The sequence below is a fragment of the Rhinatrema bivittatum genome, chromosome 1 (genome assembly GCF_901001135.1).
Source record: "Rhinatrema bivittatum chromosome 1, aRhiBiv1.1, whole genome shotgun sequence".
Taxonomy (NCBI): domain Eukaryota; kingdom Metazoa; phylum Chordata; class Amphibia; order Gymnophiona; family Rhinatrematidae; genus Rhinatrema; species Rhinatrema bivittatum.
This window is the reverse complement of record NC_042615.1, coordinates 181,883,448-181,905,306: the sequence shown is the minus strand read 5'-3', so window position 1 is coordinate 181,905,306 and position 21,859 is coordinate 181,883,448. Positions and strand designations below refer to the sequence as shown.

General features: G+C 44.0%; 1 protein-coding gene across 1 annotated transcript in view; it reads left to right on the top strand.

The window, feature by feature from the left end:
* Positions 1 to 1,895: 1,895 nt before the first annotated feature.
* The window catches only part of LOC115084673 (sodium-dependent phosphate transport protein 2B-like), a 92,917-nt gene continuing 72,953 nt past the window's right edge, over positions 1,896 to 21,859 (top strand). Inside the window, 2 exon segments of the mRNA XM_029589856.1 lie at positions 1,896 to 2,448; positions 11,373 to 11,501. Of these exon segments, the coding sequence (XP_029445716.1) occupies positions 2,439 to 2,448; positions 11,373 to 11,501 (139 nt within the window). The 5' untranslated portion in view covers positions 1,896 to 2,438.

Genomic DNA, 21,859 nt, shown 5'->3' with positions numbered 1-21,859 from the left:
AGCAAAATATTTAATATTTGGCTATTTGGGGTTGTTGGTCCCCAGTGTATACCACCATATAGGAGGGACCTCTTGCATTCCCGCTTAATCAATTATCATTATCCTCCCCCTTTTTTCCCAAGTCTCATCCATGTGAAAAGATTCAACTGGGCCGGTGGGCAGTGTTGGTCGGGGGAAAGATCCGTTGTGTCTAAACAGCTGCCATCTCCTTTGTGCCACTTCTGTTCCATTGACAAGTCTGTTTCCTCTTTAGGGGACTTGACTCCACCTCCCAGTCCGCCACTGAGTTCTGCACTCTCCTGGGGGGACTCAGCTTTGCCTCCTGGTTCATGCCCTCCTGGAGACGGCAACTCTGTTTCCTCTCTGCCACTGGGTTCCATACCCTCCTGGAGAGAACCTGACCACCTCCTGGTCTGCTGCTGGCATTCTTCATGGGGACCTGACTCCATCTCCTGCTCCACTGCTGGGGTCTATGCTCTCCTGGGGCATCCAACTCTGCTTCCTGGTCCACGCCCTTCTGAGGAACTTGACTCCATGTCCTGGTCTGCCACTGGGGTCCACACTCTCTTGGATGGATCCAATGCCATGTCCGATCTGCCGCTGGAGTCCTCATCCTCCTGGTTGAGGGGAGATCAAACTCCACCTCCAGAGCTACCGCTATCTTTAGGCTCTTCTTTCTCGGTAGGAGGTTTTTCCCTTGCTTGAGTTCCCAGCTCCACTAAGCTCATGGCTTCGCTTGCTTATTGCTCAGTAATGCAGGCTCTCAGAAGACTCAGCTTTCAGTGATTCCAGCTCAGCTAAGACCATGGCTAGTGATTTGCTGTTATCCAGCCTGGAGGAATCACCTCTTCTCAGCCAAAAGGTCAGGACCCAAGCAGGACTATGGAAAGAGAATATGTGCAAGCCCTTCATTCTGCCTGGCCCTTGTTTTTGCTGTTGTCTGAGAACTAGGAGGTGGTACCCAAAGTTGCTGATTCCCTTTGTTAGTGGGTGTGAGAATCTGTTTCCTTCCTAGTACTGCTTTTCAGTACATTTCACCCACAAATCCCTCTCTCACTCAGAATTCTGCAATGTAGGACTTTTTCAGTCAAAGTTCTGTAACTTAGGATTTTGCTATCCTTTGTTTTTAAAGTGATGTTTCACTGCAAGATTACAGCAGTAGTCATGGGGGCTGTGGCATGTAATCCCCTACTGACTCATCTAGTCAATGGTCATTTACAAACCTTCACAGTAAGGGCTCTGGCAACCTTTTCAATCTCACTCTGGTTTTCCTGGGCTGGCGGTTCACGTTAGAAAGCTGCATTGCTCTTTTGTTCTGCTGCAGTTCACTTAAATGGTATCATGCTAAAGAGACAGAAAGAGAGACTGGTCTGGAGGAGAGGGTGACAGAGACTGAAGAGATAGAGACAGAGAGAGATATTGGTCTGGGGAAGGGGTGAAGGTGACTCAAGAGACAGAAAGAGAGAGACTGGTCTGAGGGAGGCAGTGACAATTACTGAATGACTGAAGAGAGAGGTCTGGGGAAGGGCGTGACTGATGAGAAAGAGAGACCGATCTAGGAGGAGGTAACTGTGACAGGTGAGAGAGAGAGAGAGAGATTGCTATGGGGGAGAGGTGACAGTGATTGGTAAATTAGAGAGAGGTTGGTCTGGGAAAGGGATGACAGGGACTAGTGAGAGAGAGACTGGTATGGGGAGGGGTGACAATGACTGGTGAGTTAGAGAGAGAAAGAAAGAGAGAGACTGATCGGGGGGGGAGGAATGAAGGAGAGAGATTGGTCTGGGAAGGGGGTGACATTGACTGGTGAGAGAGACTGATCTGGGGGGGGGATGACAGAGAGAGAGATTGGTCTGGGAAGGGGATGACAGTGACTGGTGAGAGAGACTGGTTTGGGGAGGGGTGATAGGGACTGGTGAGAGAGAGAAAGAGACTGATGTGGAGAATCAGTTGATCAGAAATTGGATTTACGCATGTACTATTTTTTGCAGCCATAAAAGAAATAAATAGCGGATGTTAGAGAAATACACCATCATCACAATTGTATTCCCAAATTACAATAGTTGACTCCAGCATGGAGGTTTAGTGGTTTTTCCACAAGTAGAGGAATAATATATTGTGGCAATTGAGTGGGTGGGGCTGCATCTGAAGAAGGAACTGCTTGGTCCACGGCCCTTTAAAATTAGAGAAAGATAGTATGAACGCTGTTCGACAAGCAAGGCAGCAGTTAGAAGAAGCGAGTCATGTAGCACAAGTAAGTTCTAATTTAAATTTTGCTGTAACTCTGGTGGGTAAAGCATTTAACTATTAAAATATTTAATATTCACATTATATTCACAGCTTTTATATTCACAGCTCTCCTGCCCCTGAAGCAGACGCAGCGTGTCGAAACACTGGCAGTGTCAGGTGGGCTCACCGCTTCATACTATAAGGAGGAACTGATGACTTCAGGTATTGAGAACTACTGATTACAAGCAACAAGATAAGTTAGATGGGGTGTTATTTGTTAAACAAGCTGTATTGGTTCATCAAGGAGAGTTAATGTGGGACAGTGCTATTAGGTTAGATTGGTGTAAGACATCAAAAACTGAGCACAATAGCACAGGCACATATTTAGAAGTTGCATATACAGTAAAACAGTATCTGTCTCTATTGGAGTTTTAACCAATTAATGGTTAAGACCCTGCGAAGGGATACCGGACACCAGAGTTTTAATTCTAGTACATTTAATCCCCGGTGTTTGTGTTGCTTATGATTATCCTGAAAACTAGACTGGCTGGGGGTCCTCTAGGACAGGCTAGGGAAATTATGCCTTAGACCCTTCCAGTGAGGAGTTGCTGGAATGCTTAAAGGGTAGTGACTATGACTCCCTGGAGGAAGGGAAGGTATTTTCTGAAGCAGAAGATGAACCAGAAATACACCTATTTTATAAGGAGGAAATCTCTATGCTGATTTCCCAAGTTAAAGCATTTAGGCTGTCAGAAAGTAAGTGCAATGACCCCTTGGGATTCATTACTAAAGGACCTAGTGAAGCAATAGCGTGGGAGATCTGCTAGTTGCATCCCGCTGGCACAGGAAGCAATAGAGGCGGGGATTCAGGGGGAAGGGTGCTGAGGAGAGCAGGCCCCAGTTTTTAAAAATATAGATTGGAGGAAGAAGCTGGAGTTTATGTGATGGGCCTGGGACAGGCACTGAATGAATCGGGGGCACAGGGCAGCAAAAATACCAGCACCGGCCCTGCACACATGCACAGTCATTCCCTAACTCACTAGAATTCTCTCTTGCTTTCACCCCCTTAGCCATCTGGATATCTTTTTTTTTTTTTTTTTTGCACAAGCTCTTTTACTTACACTGGTTTTGGAGGAATGTAGTCGGAGCTGCTTGCTGATAATCCTGGAGGTGTCCCGTGATGTGGGAAGAGGAGGGCTGAAAGGGCCCAAACTTAGGGGGAAGGATCATTATTTTTTTGCTGTGGCCAATTATAAGGAGGAGCCGGCAGGTATTCAGCCAGCAGTGAATGCTGCAATAGTCTGTGCCAGTAAATATTAAGGATTGCAAAACTGTTCTGTTCTGAAATAGTTTGGATTTAATAATGGCTTTAGATGTCCAAGCATTAAAAGTTTACCATATCCCTCTTTAATTTTAATGGATTAAACTACCGATTCATATTTACACGTTGTAGACCTCTCATGATTTTGTAGGCTTCCATCATATCCTTAGCTGTCTCTTCCCCAAGCTGAACAGTCTCAACCTCTTTAGCCTTTCCTCATAGGGGAGTTGTTCCATCCCCTTTATCATTTTGGTCGCCTTTCTCTATAACTTCTCCAGTGGGAGAGAATGAGACTGCTGGGGAGGGCCAGTAGAAGTACTAGGTGGCAGCCTTAGTCCTAGGGGTGGCATGGAGTAGTTTAGGCATCTATTTCTTTCCTCCTATACCAGTGCGAAGTGTCATCAATGCTACAACTGAAGGAGAAGGAGGAAGGAAGTAGCACATTTAAAACAAATGGGATGTTTATCCCACTGAATATTCAGGACAAGTTATCCGGCTAACACTAGCTGGATAACTTGTCCACTAAACGGCCTACTGAATATTGGCCTCATTATTTTTAGTTTCCATTACATAGGCCAGATGAACTTCTGAAATTCAGGCCCTGTCAAGTAGAGATCCATCCTTACAATTCCACAAGGACTCAACAGCTAAAATCCCCGTACCTTCCTTTTTGCTGAAAGTAATTTCATCTTTTCATTTAAATCAATCTATTGCCTTACCAGCATTTTCAAGAGAGGAAAGTAAGGGAAGAAAAAAAATTCTAGATGTAAAATAAGTTTTTATTTAAATACTTAACAGCCACAATTTCTTTTTGAAAAATTTGAAAGATTATTTATCTTGTTTGGGAGTCAACACAAAGGGGAAGCAACTTCCAAAACAACAATAGCAAGATGGCTGTTATGCCCGTCAGTCGCAGACGGCTGCGACCACTCTTGCTCACCTCTTTCTTCACTTCCCTGACTCCATGGGGAAGACTGGCAGCCTCCGCCAGCTGCCGATGGCCTGCCTACCACTCCCAGGCCTCCAGGGGCGGCATGGACGCCGCCGACCACCATCTTGTCGCCAGAATCCCTTAGGTTCGTGCACGCATGGGCCAGTCTTAAGCATGTCATGGCGGGAACCTCAGGGGCGTCCCCTCCAGATGATGTCATCCCTCCAGGACATTTAAACCAGCTGGCCCTGCCTACCGATGACTTGGCAAAGAGATCCAGCCTTGCTAAATCTGCCTTGCTCTCAGAAGACCCTGCGTTCCAGTTCCTGCTTCCTGGTGTAAGACGTCTCAGGTACCCGCTCCTCAGGGGTCCTCTGCTCGCCTTGGCTATCCGCTCCTTGGAGGGCCTGACACTTGGGATTTCTGCCTGCCCCATTCCCCGGGGCTTCCCTGGAACCATCGCTACTCTTTTCGTGAGTACCTCGCTCTGTGGACTACTTCCTGTTCTACCGAGGACCTCTCTGGTGTACCCCGCTTCGCGGACCACTACCGTCTCTGCTGAGGACCTTCTTCGGTGTACCCTGCTCCGCGGGCCACTACCATCTTTACCGAAGACCTCTTCTGTATACTCCGCTCCATGGACCACTACCATCTCTATTGAAGACCTCATCGGTGTACCCCACTCTGCGGACCATCACCAACTCTACAGAGGTATCCTCTCTGGGTATCCCCCGTTCCACCGATCCTGTGTCTCTGGGTCTGTGAGACCTCCTCTCTGGCATCCCCGCTCCATGGATAGTGTCATTCTATCTCTTTAATAAAGACTCTAGGCTGATACTGTGTCTGACGTCAGCTGAGACCTCACCTCCCGACGGTGAGGCTCACGGGGCTTCTCCCTGTGGGCAATACCATCTCTCACCTCGGCCCAGGGCCCACATACTGACTAACCCTAACAATGGCTTAAAGAGATAATTCTTCATTATACACGTTGAAAGGAAAACAGGTTCTAGAAATAATAAAAGAACATTCAATAAGACAATAACTTTTAAACAGGTGCGTGGGCACACATGTGTGCACATTCATCAGCCTGCACCCACGGATGCAGCCATTTTATAACATGCATGGATGTTATAAAATAGCCTGACCACGCACACATCTGCACACAATTTTAAGTGTATACGTGAGTATGTGCGCAAATGCCACTTTTACTGTGTAACTGGGGGGATTTAAATAGATACGCATGCTGACGCCTTTACCACTTTTCACAGTTCGTTTCCAGTTCACCCAGGTAAAAAAAAGGACTTCCATACCCCCCTAGATTCTCCCGTTAGCCCCGACCTTTAAAATCCCACTGGACTACCTGGAAGTTTTTGTTTTACAACTTCCACGTCATCCATAACAGAAGTAAAGTTACATGTCAGGGGAATCTGGCTCGTGCCTATGTACGTAAGTATTTACGTGCTAATTTTAATGTGAAATCCAGGATCGCCCGTGCCCCACCCAGACCATGCCCCATCCCTTGTTTGGAACTTTTCATTTGAGCTCGTAGCGGTAAATACGCGCGTACTTGGCTTTTAAAATCTGCTAAGCATGCGCTGGCCTGACTCGTGCGCGTATTTTCCAGTTTGGGGGCACGTGTGCCTGGGCAGAATTAAATGCTGTTTTCTTGCAGTTATACGTAAAACTGATACTTGGACATCATTGCATGCGTTTTCAAAGCATTATAGGTTGGATGCGTTCAGAAAGCAGATGCTGTGTTTGGAGCAAATGTTCTGAAAGTGGGATTAACCTCCTCCCACTCAGTCTAAATGGGCTTTGGTACTTTCCAAGCATTATGAACTGGTATAGTGCAAAGGCAAGAGTGAAAAAATTAAACTTACCTGATTACTTTCTTTCCTTTATTTCTCCTGCCTTCAAAAGAAATAAATTAAAAATAAAACTTGAGAGACGTTGCTCAAAGAAAAGTTCAAGAGAAAACTACTCCTTTTCCAAACAGGTTTTTTTTTCTTACCAACAAGTTTTATAGTTTTCAAATGTTAAAATTATAAGTATATGACCTGCACGAAGGTTTTAAGAATAAGCTTTGACAGAAGGATACTGGATTTCTTGGTTTCTCATACAGCACAAGCAATTGTAGTGATGTCCAAAAATAATTTTAAAAAAACAAAAAAAACTGTGCCTCCATCGGCTGGCACAGGGACAAACCCAAGTATTCTGGACTGATAAAGCAAAAATAAGAGAAAAAATGATCAGGCAAGTTTAATTTTTTCTTTCTTGCTTAAGGAGAAGGATCGTCTTTAACATTTCATAAATTAAAATTAAATTGAATGCGTTAAGTGCAGATGAGAACTTTTTATTGTTTTTGTAGTTCGTTTGTTTAATTATTAGCTTTGGCAGTAGGATACTGCCCAGCTTAGGTTCTGAGCAGCTGGTGTACACTGATGATGTCATAGATATGAAAATAACCTGCCTCCATCAGCTGGTAAGGGCACTAATCCCATTAGTCCTGGACAGGTCTAGCAGAAATGAAGGAAAGGAAATTATCAGGCAAGCTTAATGTTATCTTTCTTGTTTAAGGAGAAGGATTGTCTTTAACATATAAATTAAATTAAATGTAATGTGTTAAAAGCAGATGAGAAGTTTTTGTAGTTTAATTATTAGCTTCAGCAATAGGATACAGGTCAGCTTGGGTTCTGAGCAGCAGGTATATACTGGTGAATTCATAGATATTTTAAAAAGCTTCTTCCATCAGCTGGTTTTTTTTATGTATTTAAATTATTATTTACCTGTTTATTTTTTGCATATGGGGAATATTGTATATATTGGGCCTTGTAAATCTCAGTGCTCCTCAAGGCTGCTTACACACTGTTGATATCACAATGCTAGCTCCTCCCACTCAGCCACAGACTCCCACCTCCAGCAAAATACTGTGCTGTGTGTTTGCTGAAGGAGCAATAAAATACTGAAACACAAGAAGACTATGAAGCATGCTTATTTCATGTTACACTGGAAGTGTATACTTTTCTAACTTGTTTTTACCATACATGATTATATGGAATTAAAAGTAGCTTAATGAGATCATGTTTAACTAACAGTGAGAGGTGATTAATAATACAGCTGAAAGTGAAATGAGTTTAGCAATGTCAATAGGGGTCTGTAATTGTAACTGGAAGGTTATAATTGTCACAGGCTGAATAAATTGACATTGTTAGTTTGAGACAATAAATTACCTTCAGTGAATGAAGTGTGAGAGGCCCCATATAACTAAATAGGCCTAAATCTGTCTGGGTAGAAGCATTGACATCATGACCAGGCTACAAAATAAGCTCTCTAGAATTCACCATCTCCTCCTCTACCTTATTCATCTCAAAGGGTAGCACACTTTATTTTAATTTAACATAATGCCTCAGATAATGAACTACCAGGAAGTTAAAAGATGATGTCTATAGAGATTAGGAATATCTTTGCCCAACAGCTCAATTTGAATGAGGGAAATGTAGGAAGACTTGGAGAAGCAAGCAGCTATTCATATCTTTTTTATTTCCAGTTACACTACCAACATCCCACTGAGAATGAGATTAGATACCTTTTGTAAATAGTAAATAAATACAATAAAAATGCTAGGAAGATTACTGGTTACTCCTTAGGTAATTCTGTGAACTTGTTACATAAGGACATGGTAAAATCTCCATTATTGGAGCTTTTTAAGAGTAGGTTAGGCAAATATTTGTCTGGAATAATGTAGGTACAGTAGGACGGAAACTTTCAAACTGGCACGCTGGCACAATTTGGCATGAATGCATCGGCGTGTGTCCAGATATGCGGCCATTTCATAACTTGCACGCGTATAGCACGCATGTTATAGCTTGACCGTCCGCACGTGTGTACCCAATATTATATGGGTGCACACCTAAATCCTGCTTCTACCATGTAGGTCAGGGAATTTTTAAAAGGGGCGTGCGCCTATGCACATAAATCCTGCTTCTACCATGTAGATCGGAAGTTTTAAAAGGGGCGTGCGCCTATGCACATAAATCCTGCTTCTACCATGTAGGTCGGGGAAGTTTTAAAAGGGGTGTGCGCCTATGCACATAAATCCTGCTTCTACCATGTAGGTCGGGGAAGTTTTAAAAGGGGCGTGGGCCTATGCACATAAATCCTGCTTCTACCATGTAGGTCGGAGAAGTTTTAAAAGGGGCATGCGCCTATGCACATAAATCTTGCTTCTACCATGTAGGTCGGGTAATTTTTAAAAGGGGCGTGCGCCTATGCACATAAATCCTGCTTCTACCATGTAGGTCGGGTAATTTTTAAAAGGGGCGTACGCCTATGCACATAAATCCTGCTTCCACCATGTAGGTCGGGGAATTTTTAAAAGGGGCGTGTGTCTATGCACATAAATCCTGCTTCTACCATGTAGGTCGGGGAAGTTTTAAAAGGGGCGTGCGCCTATGCACATAAATCCTGCTTCCACCATGTAGCTCGGGAAAGTTTTAAAAGGGGCCTGCGCCTATGCACATAAATCCTGCTTCCACCATGTAGCTCGGGAAAGTTTTAAAAGGGGCCTGCGCCTATGCACATAAATCCTGCTTCTACCATGTAGGTCGGGGAATTTTTAAAAGGGGCCTGCGCCTATGCACATACACGCGTACACGTCCCTAACAGAAACCTGAGATCAGCTAATAAGGCTTTACTGACCATCCCCTCAATTAAAACAGCTAAACTAACCCAAGTAAGGGATAGAGCACTTTCCTTAGCAGGTCCTATGCTATGGAACTCCATGCCTATCGAGATCCGCTTACAAACAGACATCAAAACCTTCAGAAAACAGTTAAAAACATACAACAAAGAGAAAGGAGAGTAGAACACAGGGAAAAAGAAAAAGCGATCTGCAGAACACCCTAGCACACTACCCCAATCTACACGGGTATATATTCTATTTTTTATTCTTAAATATTTTTGATCACCAAAGATTAAGCTATCTAATGGACATGATATAACACAACCATTTAGGAATAATTATAACGATCTATGTTACCGTAATATATTGGCACATGTTTAGTGATAGAATTTATTATCTGTTTCCAATATTGATATTTGTGCCTTAGTGTAAACCGTTATGATGGTACCTAACTTAATGACGGTATAGAAAAATTTTTAAATAAATAAAATCCTGCTTCTACCATGTAGGTCGGGGAATCTTTAAAAGGGGCGTGCGCCTATGCACATAAATCCTGCTTCCTCCATGTAGGTCGGGGAATTTTTAAAAGGGGAGTGCGCATTCAGGCCATTGCCTATTTCTCCAGTTTGTTCACCAGTTTGCCAGTTAACAGCTAGGTCCTCCAAAGTTCAGTCTTAAGTACTATGTTGTAAAATTAGGCTCCGACAGATCGATATTCAAAAACTACTTAGCCGGATGATTAGGATTTATCAGTCTAAGTAGAAGATGCTAAATATCCAGCTATGTTGAGCGGTTGCTACTTAGATGGATAAATCACTTATCCAGCTAAGCTTGTAACCATAATAAATTGTGGGCAGGCAATGGGTATAATGGGGCAGTGCCACTTAGTCAGACAGCTTAACCGGCTAAGAAGTGATATTCAGACAGCGTCATTCATTAAAACACATTGGGCCATTATCGTAGCGATATAATTTAAATGTCGAAAAAGGGAGGGGTTTGGGCGGGGTTAGAAATATTTTGATTTCGGTACCGCTGAGGGCGTTAATGTTTTAGACATTATTGCCAACACTAGCACCAGAAATAACACCACTTTTCCCATTGGCAGTACGGGAGTGATAGTGTGCACCATGGCCACAACCTCAGTGGGCAAAAATGCAATGCTGTGATGCAACAAGGTGCACACTATTTCCCCCCCCCCCATCCCTTTTCTGGCTGCGGCTCATCATTCCGCTATATTTATATTTATAGCAGAATGAAGATTCTAGGCCTAAGTTAGACCTGCTCCATAGCAGAGCTAAACATAGACGGATAAGACTTATCCAGCTAAATAGTGATTTATCCAGGGATATTCGGCTGCATAACTGTGCAGCTGAATATCCTAAGGGGGTTATTTTCTAATCCTATCGCACGTGAAAAGTCCCTTTTCGTGTGCGATACCTAGATCGGGGTGGAGTCAGCACTGGAAGAGGAGGACATGGATGCCGTGGAAACTTTGCTGACGGTGAAAAGGTAAGACACGTTATCGCCGCCAGTAGCACGCCCAATAGCACCACCTTTTACGATGGCGCTATTGGGTGCGAAAGCTGGCAGTGATAACACCGCGGTGGTGCGATCGCTGCGGGCTTTCGCAGGCCCGCTTTGCCTCCCCACTCCCCGTTAGCGCCAGGATTCACAAACCGGTGCAGAGAAAGAAATTCCAGCCCTATGATAGCCAGCTATCTTTTGAAAATCTACTAAAGTAGGTTAAATTCCTCTTAAAAACTCAAGGGTCAATATTCAGCCATTGTGCAAATCTGCTAGTTACCCTGGTATATTCAGCAGTATGGCTATCTTAAAGTTATGGCCCTACCAGAGTTAGCCAGATTATCCCCAACTTATCTGGATAGTTATCTAGCTACAATTTAGCTGGATACAAGCTGAATATTTATGTAATTATTTGCAGTAATTTATATTCCACCTATAGCCAGTATACCTGTTCCAAGCGGATTACAACATAGTAATGAAGAAGGATAAATTATTATAAGGGATGCGGAATTATATTGTAAAATTATATTGTAAAATTTGTGAGACCCTACAAAGAGAACGTATATTGATAAGAATATAGCTGGGTAAGCCATTTAGACATTATCCATTTGAATGTTGCAAGCAGAATGTTTGTAAACGCTGTCTTACTAAAGGGTTCAAACAGGAGGCTATTTTTTTTCTATTTGCAGAAATGGACACAAAATCAAGGATACTTGTTGTGTTGAAAGGGATAGCAAAGTTTATTGCCTTGCTTGGACTTCTGTATTTTTTCATATGCTCCTTGGATGTACTAAGTGCCGCCTTCCAGTTAGTAGGAGGTATGTTAAGACTTTTGAGTGCTAATGTGAACTATGGATGACTTCTTTAATCTTATTCAGTCAAAATGAAGCAAACAAGCACAAGGCAGTAACCTTGATATACTCTGTAATTGCACAGATTTTCTTAACTCTCAGTAGAATACCAGAGACATGTCAGACATGAGATTACCTTACAATACTTTTTTCTCCTCAGAAGTACCTGCATTTATTTAAAGGGAAATTCTCACAATCTACATGGCATAAAAATAAGTATTTTTCCCTCTGTTTAAGTTCTCTCAGGCAACATAATCATTTTTCAGATTTTTCATTTGACAAGGAATTTTTTAACTCTGAACCAAGAGAATATTTGAAATATGTTTGGCCTTCTAAATCCTCTTCAACTTTTTCATGCTTTCTACTGACATCTGATTCACTACTATGGTGTTGGATACACTTTTGTTTGAAATATCATAGGAAATCTCAAAATTTCCTATTTCGTTTCTTTTAATTTTGGAAAAAAGAGGAAAATGAATTGAATTTTGTTGATTTTTCTTTTCATTTCTACCCTCCCTTTTCCTGATGCCAAAGATTAAAAAAAACCCAAAAACCTCTCCTGGGCTTGTCCACATCTTCCCCAGATGTTCCTACTATCTGACTCCATCTGTGGGGTCAAAATGGTACAGAAGTAATATCCAATTGCTCCTTCTCCACCATTGTGCTAATCCAAAATGGTGCTGGCTGACCCAAGGCCAGCACCAATCTTTAGGATGGCCCTGGCAGGGCAGAAGTGACTGGGGATTGCTCCTGTTCTATTTTGACTCATGGGTAGGAGGGGGTCCTGGGAAGGGGAAAGAAGGGTGGGGTATGGGGGCATGGGCATGTCTAGGGGGGGCTTCATTTTAAAACTTCTGTGCTAGGAGAGGGAGCAAAGGGGGGTGAGGCCTTGACCCAACATAATTTATTCATTTCTTTTTGGGTTTCATTTCTTTTTATTTCATTTCAAATAAATTAAAACAAATCTAACAGCAAACAAAATTAAACAAAACAAAACAAAAAGGAAAACGTTTTCAGTGGGGCTGATTCACAGAAGAGCCTTAGGAACTGATATGCTAAGGAGGTCATTTTCAAAGAATTACAGGCATAGAAATTAGTAGGAGTGTGCATTCGTTTTGAACTTAAATGTAAAACGCTACTTTTTTTTTTTTAAACTTAAAAAAGTGATGAGGCGAAAACGATCGGATTTCCAACTTATTCAACATAGCTATGTTGAATAAGTTGGAAATCGCGATTGTTGATCCAAAATAAAAATTTAAACCCCTCACCTTCCTTAATCCCCCCCCCAAAGACTTACCACAACTCCCTGGTGGTCTAGCGAGGAGTCAGGACGCCATTTCTGAACTCCTTTGCGAGGAGCACGCGACGTTGGCGCCACGTCGGAGTGACGCGGCGTCACGTGATTCCCCGCGGGTTCGCTCCGGGACCCTCGTTCGACCCAAAAGGAACTTTTGGCCAGCTTGGGGGTGTCAGGAGGCCCCCCCAAGCTGGCCAAAAGTTCCTTTAGGGTCGAACGAGGGTCCCGGAGCGAACCCGCGGGGAATCACGTGACGTCGGCGCCACGTCGGAGTGACGTGGCGTCACGTGATTCCCCGTGGGTTTGCTCCGGGACCCTCGTTCGACCCTAAAGGAACTTTTGGCCAGCTTGGGGGGGCCTCCTGACATGTGCATGTGCACGCAAGTAGCCTGTACTCGTGTAATCACTATTTTCTAAAAGTAGAAAGCAAGCACGTACATTACGTTTCACGCACACATATCACATATATGTGCATATAAAAGGGGTGGTCTAGAAGAGTTCTGTGGTGGGGCCAACAGTTACACCCTCACAGGGTCATTCATCAAATCACATTAGGACATTATTGCATGCATTAGGGCGATAACACCATAACACACATGATAAATACTGCTTCGTGAAATGCATATGCAAATTTAAAATTTGTATTCAAGTGGGAGGAGTTTGGGCAGAGTAAATGGAAATGAGGGCCAGTTAATGATGCATGTGATAAAGTAACACATTACGCCTTTTTTCTGTGTATTAGGCATGCGATAGCTGTGCAGCCGAAACAGTATTCATCACAGTTGAGAGAGAGAGACAGAGAGAGGGCGCCTCTGTGGGGGGTCATTTATAACTGAACTTTTTATACCACTTTAAGCGGGGGCAATATAAACTCAGGGTGAGGTTTGTGGGGTGGGGTGGGTTTTGGGGGGGCAGTTTTACTTGCACGGTCATATGTATGAACAGCACAGTTACCATCAGTGAATATTTAATGTGATTTGGAGTGATGAAAGGTAAAATAAAAGTAGTTTTGTATCATGTTCTTTATACCTAGTAGTGCAATAATAATGGGAGATTTCAATTACCTCAGTATTGACTGGGTAAATGTAACATCAGGACTTCCTAGAGACATAAAGTTCCTGGATGTAATAAATGACTGCTTCATGGAGCAATTGGTTCAGGAACCAATGAGAGAGGGAGCTATTTTAGATTTAATTCTTAGTAGAACGTAGGATTTGGTGAGAGAGGTAACTGTGGTGGGGCCACTTGGCAAAAGTGATCATAACATGATCAAATTTAACTAATAACTGGAAGGGGGACAATAACGATGGGAGGGGGGGGGGTGGGGAAGGCTGATGTGCACGGAGCAGGAGAGGGACCTTGGGGTGATAGTGTCTAATGATCTGAAGTTGGCGAAACAATGTGACAAGGCGATAGCTAAAGCCAGAAGAATGCTGGGCTGCATAGAGAGAGGAATATCGAGTAAGAAAAGGGAAGTGATTATTCCCTTGTACAGGTCCTTGGTGAGGCCTCACCTGGAGTACTGTGTTCAGTTCTGGAGACCGTATCTTCAAAAGGACAAAGACAAGATGGAGGCGGTACAGAGAAGGGCGACCAGGAAGGTGGAGTATCTTCATCGGATGACGTACGAGGAGAGATTGAAGAATTTAAATATGTACACCCTGGAGGAAAGGAGGAGCAGAGGTGATATGATACAGACTTTCAGATACTTGAAAGGTGTTAATGATCCAAAGACAACAACAAACCTTTTCCGTAGGAAAAAAATCAGCAGAACCAGGGGTCACGATTTGAAGCTCCAGGGAGGAAGATTCAGAACCAATGTCAGAAAGTATTTCTTCACGGAGAGGGTGGTAGATGCCTGGAATGCCCTTCCGGAGGATGTGGTGAAGACCAGAACTGTGAAGGACTTCAAAGGGGCGTGGGATAAACACTGTGGATCCATAAAGTCAAGAGGCCGCCAATGAAGAGTGGGTGACTCGCCAGAATGATGGCTACTGCCTGGAGACAATACCCTTATTAAATAAACATACACATGCTTACTGTGACTCCAACATCACTCTAAGCTTCAACAGCAAGGGGAAATGTGGAAAAAAGGATTCACACTCACAAAGAGGGGAGTAGCTGGCTTGTTACGGCGGTTACTACCCCAAATCAAATAAGCCTGATACTTCACTTTCAATGCATATACAGCAGAGCTCTCTGCTTCAACGGCAGGGGAGAAGAAAAGAGGGTTCGCACTCACAAAGCGGGGAGTAGCTGGCTTGTTACTACCCCAAACCAAATGTGCCTGATACTTCACTTTCGATGCATATCCAGCATGGCTCTCTGCTTCAACAGCATGGGAGAAGACTGATACTTCACGCATATCCAGCATAGCTCCCTGCTTCAACGGCAGGGGAGAAGAAAAACAACCAATAAGGGCTGTATAACATAGTCTGGGTAAAACAAATAAGCATGGGTGTAGCTTGCTTATTGGCAGGGGAGAAGCTTGCTTATTGGCAGGGGAGAAGAAAAACAACCGATAAGGGCTGTATAACATAGTCTGGGTAAAACATATAAGCATGGGTGTAGCTTGCTTATTATGGCGGCTACTACCCCTAACTAATCAAGCTAGATATTTCACTTGGATGCAGCTCCATCACTGCTCTCTACATTAAAGGTGGGGGTGGAAGGGAAATAGAACCAAGAGCTAAGAGAAACAGATAAGTATGAGAGAAAAAATGTGTGAAGCTTGCTGGGCAGACTGGATGGGCCATTTGGTCTTCTTCTGCCGTCATTTCTATGTTTCTATATGTTTCTATGTTTCTATGTTTCAGCTCTAACACTAAATTTTCAAAAGGGAAAGTTTATTAAAAGGTGGAAAATGGAAAAAAACTGAAAGGTGCAGCTGCAAAGGTTAAAAGTGTACAATAGGCATGGAGATTGTTTAAAAATACAATTCTAGATGTGCAGTCACGTTGTATTCCACACATTAAGAAAGGTGGAAGGAAGGCAAAACAATTACCGGCATGGTTAAAAGGTGAGGTGAAAGAGGCTATTTTAGCCAAAAAAAAATCCTTCAAAAATTGGAAGAAGGATCCATCTGAAGAAAATAGGATAAAGTATAAGCATTGTTAAGTGTAAAACATTGATAAGACAGGTGAAGAGGGAATTTGAAATAAAGTTGGCCGTAGAGGCAAAAACTCATAATAAAAACTTTTTAAAATATATCCGTAGCAAGAAACCTGTGAGGGAGTCGGTTGGTCCGTTACATGACCAAGGGGTTAAAGGGGCTCTTAAGGAAGATAAGACCATTGCAGAAAGACTAAATGAATTCTTTGCTTCTATGTTTACTAATGAGGATGTTGGGGAGATACCAGTTCCGGAGATGGTTTTCAAGGTGATGAGTCAGACGAACTGAATCAAATCACTGTGAACCTGAAAGATGTAGTAGGCCAGATTGACAAACTAAAGAGTAGCAAATCACCTGGACCAGATGGTATGCATTCTAGGGTACTAAAGGAACTAAAAAATGAAATATCTGATCTATTAGTTAATTTGTAACCTATCATTAAAATCATCCATTGTACCTGAAGCCTGGGAAATTATAGACCAGTGAGCCTGACTTCAGTGCCGGGAAAAATAGTGGAAACTATTCTAACGATCAAAATCGTAGAGCATATAGAAAGGCATGGTCTAATGGAACACAGTCAACATGGATGTACCCAAGGCAAGTCTTGCCTAACAAATCTGCTTCATTTTTTTGAAGGGGTTAATAAACATATGGATAATGTTGCGGTCCCAGGCCGTGCCCCTGTCCCTCCACCTACCTCGGGGGCGGCCCGGGCCATTTCCAGCCTTTCTTGGGCCTCAGGCCCTCCAGCGCGTCTCACTGGTGTAGCTGGCCCCGCCCCCTGACGCGCGCGCGGGGAGGAGCTCCATTTAAAGGGGCCAGTGCGGGAAAACCTCAGTCCGGCTGTAGATGACGTCAGACGCCCTCAGGGTATAAGTACCCTGCAGCTAGACCACTCCAGTGCCTTGCAACGAGGTTCCTCGGGTTTCCTGATTGCTTGTTGCTGCATTCTTCTGGATTGCTCTCCATTCCTGACCCGGCTTGACTCCTGACTCGTTTTCTGTCTTCATCCCTTGGCTCTGGTATCTGCTTCTGACCCCTGGTTCTGACCCGGCTTCGTCCATGACTTCTCCTTCAGCCTCTGTCCCTGGCTTGGCTGCTCTGACCTCTGGCTCTGATCCGGCTCCGTCCACGACTCCGTCTTCTGTCTCATCCTTGGCTTGGTTCCTCCACCGGCTCTCGGCTTTCGACTCGGCTTCCTTCCTGGTCTTCGCTGGCCCAGAAGATTCGCCTAAGTCCCAGCGGCCGGGCCCCTACGGGCGCCTCCTGGGGGGCTCCGGCTTCCAGGGTGAATCTCCAAAAGTCCCAGTGGCTGGACTCCTACGGGCTTCTCCTGGGGGAGTACCGTCTTCCAGGGTGAAGACTCTTCAGTCACCGGGGCCCAACGCCGTCCGTCCTCTCAACCTTGCCGAGTCCTTGGTCGTATAGGACTCCACCTCGTCCCAGTGCCGAAGCCTTCCCTGAGTCCTCCGAGCCGCCTCCCGGTTGGGACACTTGCTGTGGTCCTCCACAGCGCACCATCCTCTGTTCCAACCGGCCCAAGGGTCCACGACCGTAACAGCTAAAGGTGAACCGGTAGATGTAGTGAATTTGGATTTTTAGAAGGCGTTTGACAAAGTCCCTCATGAGAGGCTTCTAAGAAAACTAAAAAGTCATGGGATAGAAGGAGATGTCCTTTTGTGGATTACAAACTGGTTAAAATAATGGAAACAGAGAATAGGATTAAATGGTCAATTTTCTCAGTAGAAAAGGGTAAACAGTGGAGTGCCTCAGGGATCTGTACTTGGACCGGTGTTTTTCAATATATTTATAAATCATCTGGAAAAGAATTGGACAAGTGAGGTTATCAAATTTGCGAATGATACAAAATTATTCAGAGTAGTTAAGTCACAAGCGGATTGTGATACATTATAGGAGGACCTTGTGAGACTAGAAGATTGGGCATCCAAATGGCAGATTAAATTTAATGTGGGCAAATGCAAGGTGTTGCATATAGGGAAAAATAACCTTTGCTGTAGTTACATGATGTTAGGTTCCATATTAGGAGCTTCCACCCTGGAAAAAGATCTAGGCATCATAATGGATAATACTTTGAAATCGTCGGCTCAGTGTGCTGCAGCAGTCAAAAAAGCAAACAGAATGTTAGGAATTATTAGGAAGGGAATGGTTAATAAAACAGAAAATGTCATAATGTCTCTGTATCGCTCCATGGTGAGAACGCACTTTGAATACTGTGTAGAATTCTGGTTGCTGCATCTCAAGAAATATATAGTTGTGATGGAGAAGGTAGAGAAGAGCAACCAAAATGATAAAGGGGATGGAACAGCTCCTCTATGAGGAAAGGCTGAAGAGGTTAGGGCTGTTCAGCTTGGAGAAGAGACGGCTGAAGAGGGATATGATAGAGGTCTTTAAAATCATGAGAGGTATTGAGTGAGTAGATGTGAATCAGTTATTTTCACTTTCAGATAATAAAAGGACTAGTGGGCACTGCATGAAGTTAGCAAGTAGCACATTTAAGACTAATCGGAGAAAATACTTTTTCACTCAGCATACAATTAAGCTCTGGAATTTGTTGCCAGAGGATGTGGTTAGTGCAGTTAGTGTAGCTGGGTTCAAAAAAGGTTTGGATAAGTTACATAAGAACATAAGAACATAAGAAAATGCCATACTGGGTCAGACCAAGGGTCCATCAAGCCCAGCATCCTGTTTCCAACAGTGGCTAATCCAGGCCATAAGAACCTGGCAAGTACCCAAAAACTAAGTCTATTCCATGTAACCATTGCTAATGGCAGTGGCTATTCTCTAAGTGAACTCAATAGCAGGCAATGGACTTCTCCTCCAAGAACTCATCCAATCCTCTTTTAAACACAGCTATACTAACTGCACGAACCACATTCTCTGGCAACAAATTCCAGAGTTTAATTGTGCGTTGAGTAAAAAAGAACTTTCTCCGATTAGTTTTAAATGTGCCCCATGCTAACTTCATGGAGTGTCCCCTAGTCTTTCTACTATCCGAAAGAGTAAATAACCGATTCACATCTACCCGTTCTAGACCTCTCATGATTTTAAACACCTCCATCATATCCCCCCTCAGTCGTCTCTTCTCCAAGCTGAAAAGTCCTAACCTCTTTAGTCTTTCCTCATAGGGGAGTTGTTCCATTCCCCTTATCATTTTGGTAGCCCTTCTCTGTACCTTCTCCATCGCAATTATATCTTTTTTGAGATGCGGCGACCAGAATTGTACACAGTATTCAAGGTGCGGTCTCACCATGGAGCGATACAGAGGCATTATGACATTTTCCGTTTTATTCATCATTCCTTTTCTAATAATTCCCAACATTCTGTTTGCTTTTTTGACTGCCGCAGCACACTGAACCGACGATTTCAATGTGTTATCCACTATGACACCTAGATCTCTTTCTTGGGTTGTAGCACCTAATATGGAACCCAACATCGTGTAATTATAGCATGGGTTATTTTTCCCTATATGCATCACCTTGCACTTATCCACATTAAATTTCATCTGCCATTTGGATGCCCAATTTTCCAGTCTCACAAGGTCTTCCTGCAATTTATCACAATCTGCTTGTGATTTAACTACTCTGAACAATTTTGTGTCATCTGCAAATTTGATTATCTCACTCGTCGTATTTCTTTCCAGATCATTTATAAATATATTGAACAGTAAGGGTCCCAATACAGATCCCTGAGGCACTCCACTGTCCACTCCCTTCCACTGAGAAAATTGCCCATTTAATCCTACTCTCTGTTTCCTGTCTTTTAGTTCTTGGAGGAGAAGTCTTTTAGTTCTTGGAGGAGAAGTCTTTTAGTTCTTTTAGTTCTTGGAGGAGAAGTCCATTAACTGCTATTAATCAAGTTGGCTTAGGGAATAGCCACTGCTTTTAATTGCATCAGTAGCATAGGATCTTCTTGGTGTTTGGGTACTTGCCAGGTTCTTGTAGCCTCATTTGGCCTCTGTTGGAAACAGGATGCTGGGCTTGATAGCCTAGCATGGCAATTTCTTATGTTCTTATGATGCTCTCTCTACCTAGCTGTAATCAAGGTAGGTAGAGAGTAAAGGGTAAAAATTTGCTCTTCTTTTACCTTTCATCCCTCCAAAACACATTAAATCGTCACTGATGGCAACTGTGCTGTTCATGTATATGACTTTGCATGTTAAACTGCCTCCCAAAACCCACCCCACAAACCTCACCCTGAGTTACTAATTCCCCCTCTTACAGTAGTATAAATAAATAAATAACTTTCCTGTGAGCCTCTACAGAGGCTCACTCACTCACTCTCTCTCTAGCTAGCAGCCCGGATCACCATTCACAATAACACTTTTTTTTATCACAGACGCACACGTATATTTGACAACTTGCATGATTTTGCACCTGTCAAAATCTAACATATTTGATATCAGACTTGTTTATATCATAGTAATGGCTGTTTGAGAGGTCAGGCTGAACTGGCAGGAGTTCAGGTTGTAGAACCAGGAGGGTGTCAATGACCTGGAGAAGAATTGGGCAAAGTGGTAGAATAAGTGGTAAAATGGTTAATTTCAATTGCATGCACATGTTTTAAAATGATAACTTATGCATGTAATTCAGTTTTACATGAATACTTTATTTTCTTACATCAAATATACACAACTATGTTTATAAAATAGGTAGGAAAAGTATGCACGTTCAATGCATTTAAATTCAGGCTTTCAATGCATTGCTTGTATTCATGTCCAAGCATAATTAAGCGTGTATGTTCGGGTGTAAAGATAAGCATATTTTATGATACGCGCATATATGTTTTGTAAGAATTATCAAATACTATTCACGTGTAACCATATATGTGTGTATATGCTGCTGCACATAGTTGTTTGAAAGTTATTCTCTAAGTGCTTCACGAAAGTTATTCTCTAAGGGCCGGATTTTAAAAGCCCTGCGCGCGTAAATCCGGCTGGATTTACGCACGCAGGGCACTCGCGCGCCGGCGTGCCTATTTTGCATAGGCCGCCGGCGCGCGCACAGCCCCGGGACGGGCGTAAGTTCCGGGGCTTCGCAAAAGGGGTGGGGAGGGGGCGTGTCCAGGGCATGCCCGGGGGCGTGTCTGGGGTCAGGGGGTGGTTCGGGGCGGGACCAGGGGTGTGGTGCCGGCTCGGGGGCGTGGTCAAGGACTCCGGACCAGCCCCCGGGTTGGGTGATGGCGTGCCAGCAGCCCGCTGGCGTGCACAGATTTACGCCTGCTGAAAGCAGGCGTAAATCTGCCAACAAATTTAGGAGGGGTTTAGATAGGGCCGGGGGGGTGGGTTAGGGAGGGGAAGGGAGGGGAAGGTGCGGGGGGGTGGTGGAAAGAAAGTTCCCTCCGAGGCCGCTCCGATTTCGGAGCGGCCTCGGATGGAACAGGCAGTGCGCGCCGGGCTCGGTGCGCGCAGGTTGCACAAATGTGCACCCCCTTGCGCACGCCGACCCTGGACTTTATAAGATACGCGCGGCTACGCGCGTATCTTATAAAACCCAGCATACTTTTGTTCGCTCCTGGTGCACGAACAAAAGTACGCGCGCGCGGAAATTTATAAAATCTACCCCAGTGTGCTTCACGCATCCCCATGCTTTGGGGGATGCGTGAAGCAGTCCAGCTCATGCATACCAAGCGGATTTTAAAAGCCACCGAGATATGCGTGAATCTCCCACAGTGCACACATCTCGTAAGTTTTCAAAAAAGGGCAGGGAGTGGGCGTGGTCTGGGTATTTGGGGGCGTGAACATAAGATGTGCATGTAAATACTGATATGCCCTGGCATGCGCCCCGGCCCCCCTGCCGTATAACTTTACTTCTGCTATGGATGCCATGTAAGTTTAAAAAGAAAGAAAACTAGGCAGATCTGCAGGGTTTTAAGAATTGGGGGCTAACTGGGGGGGGG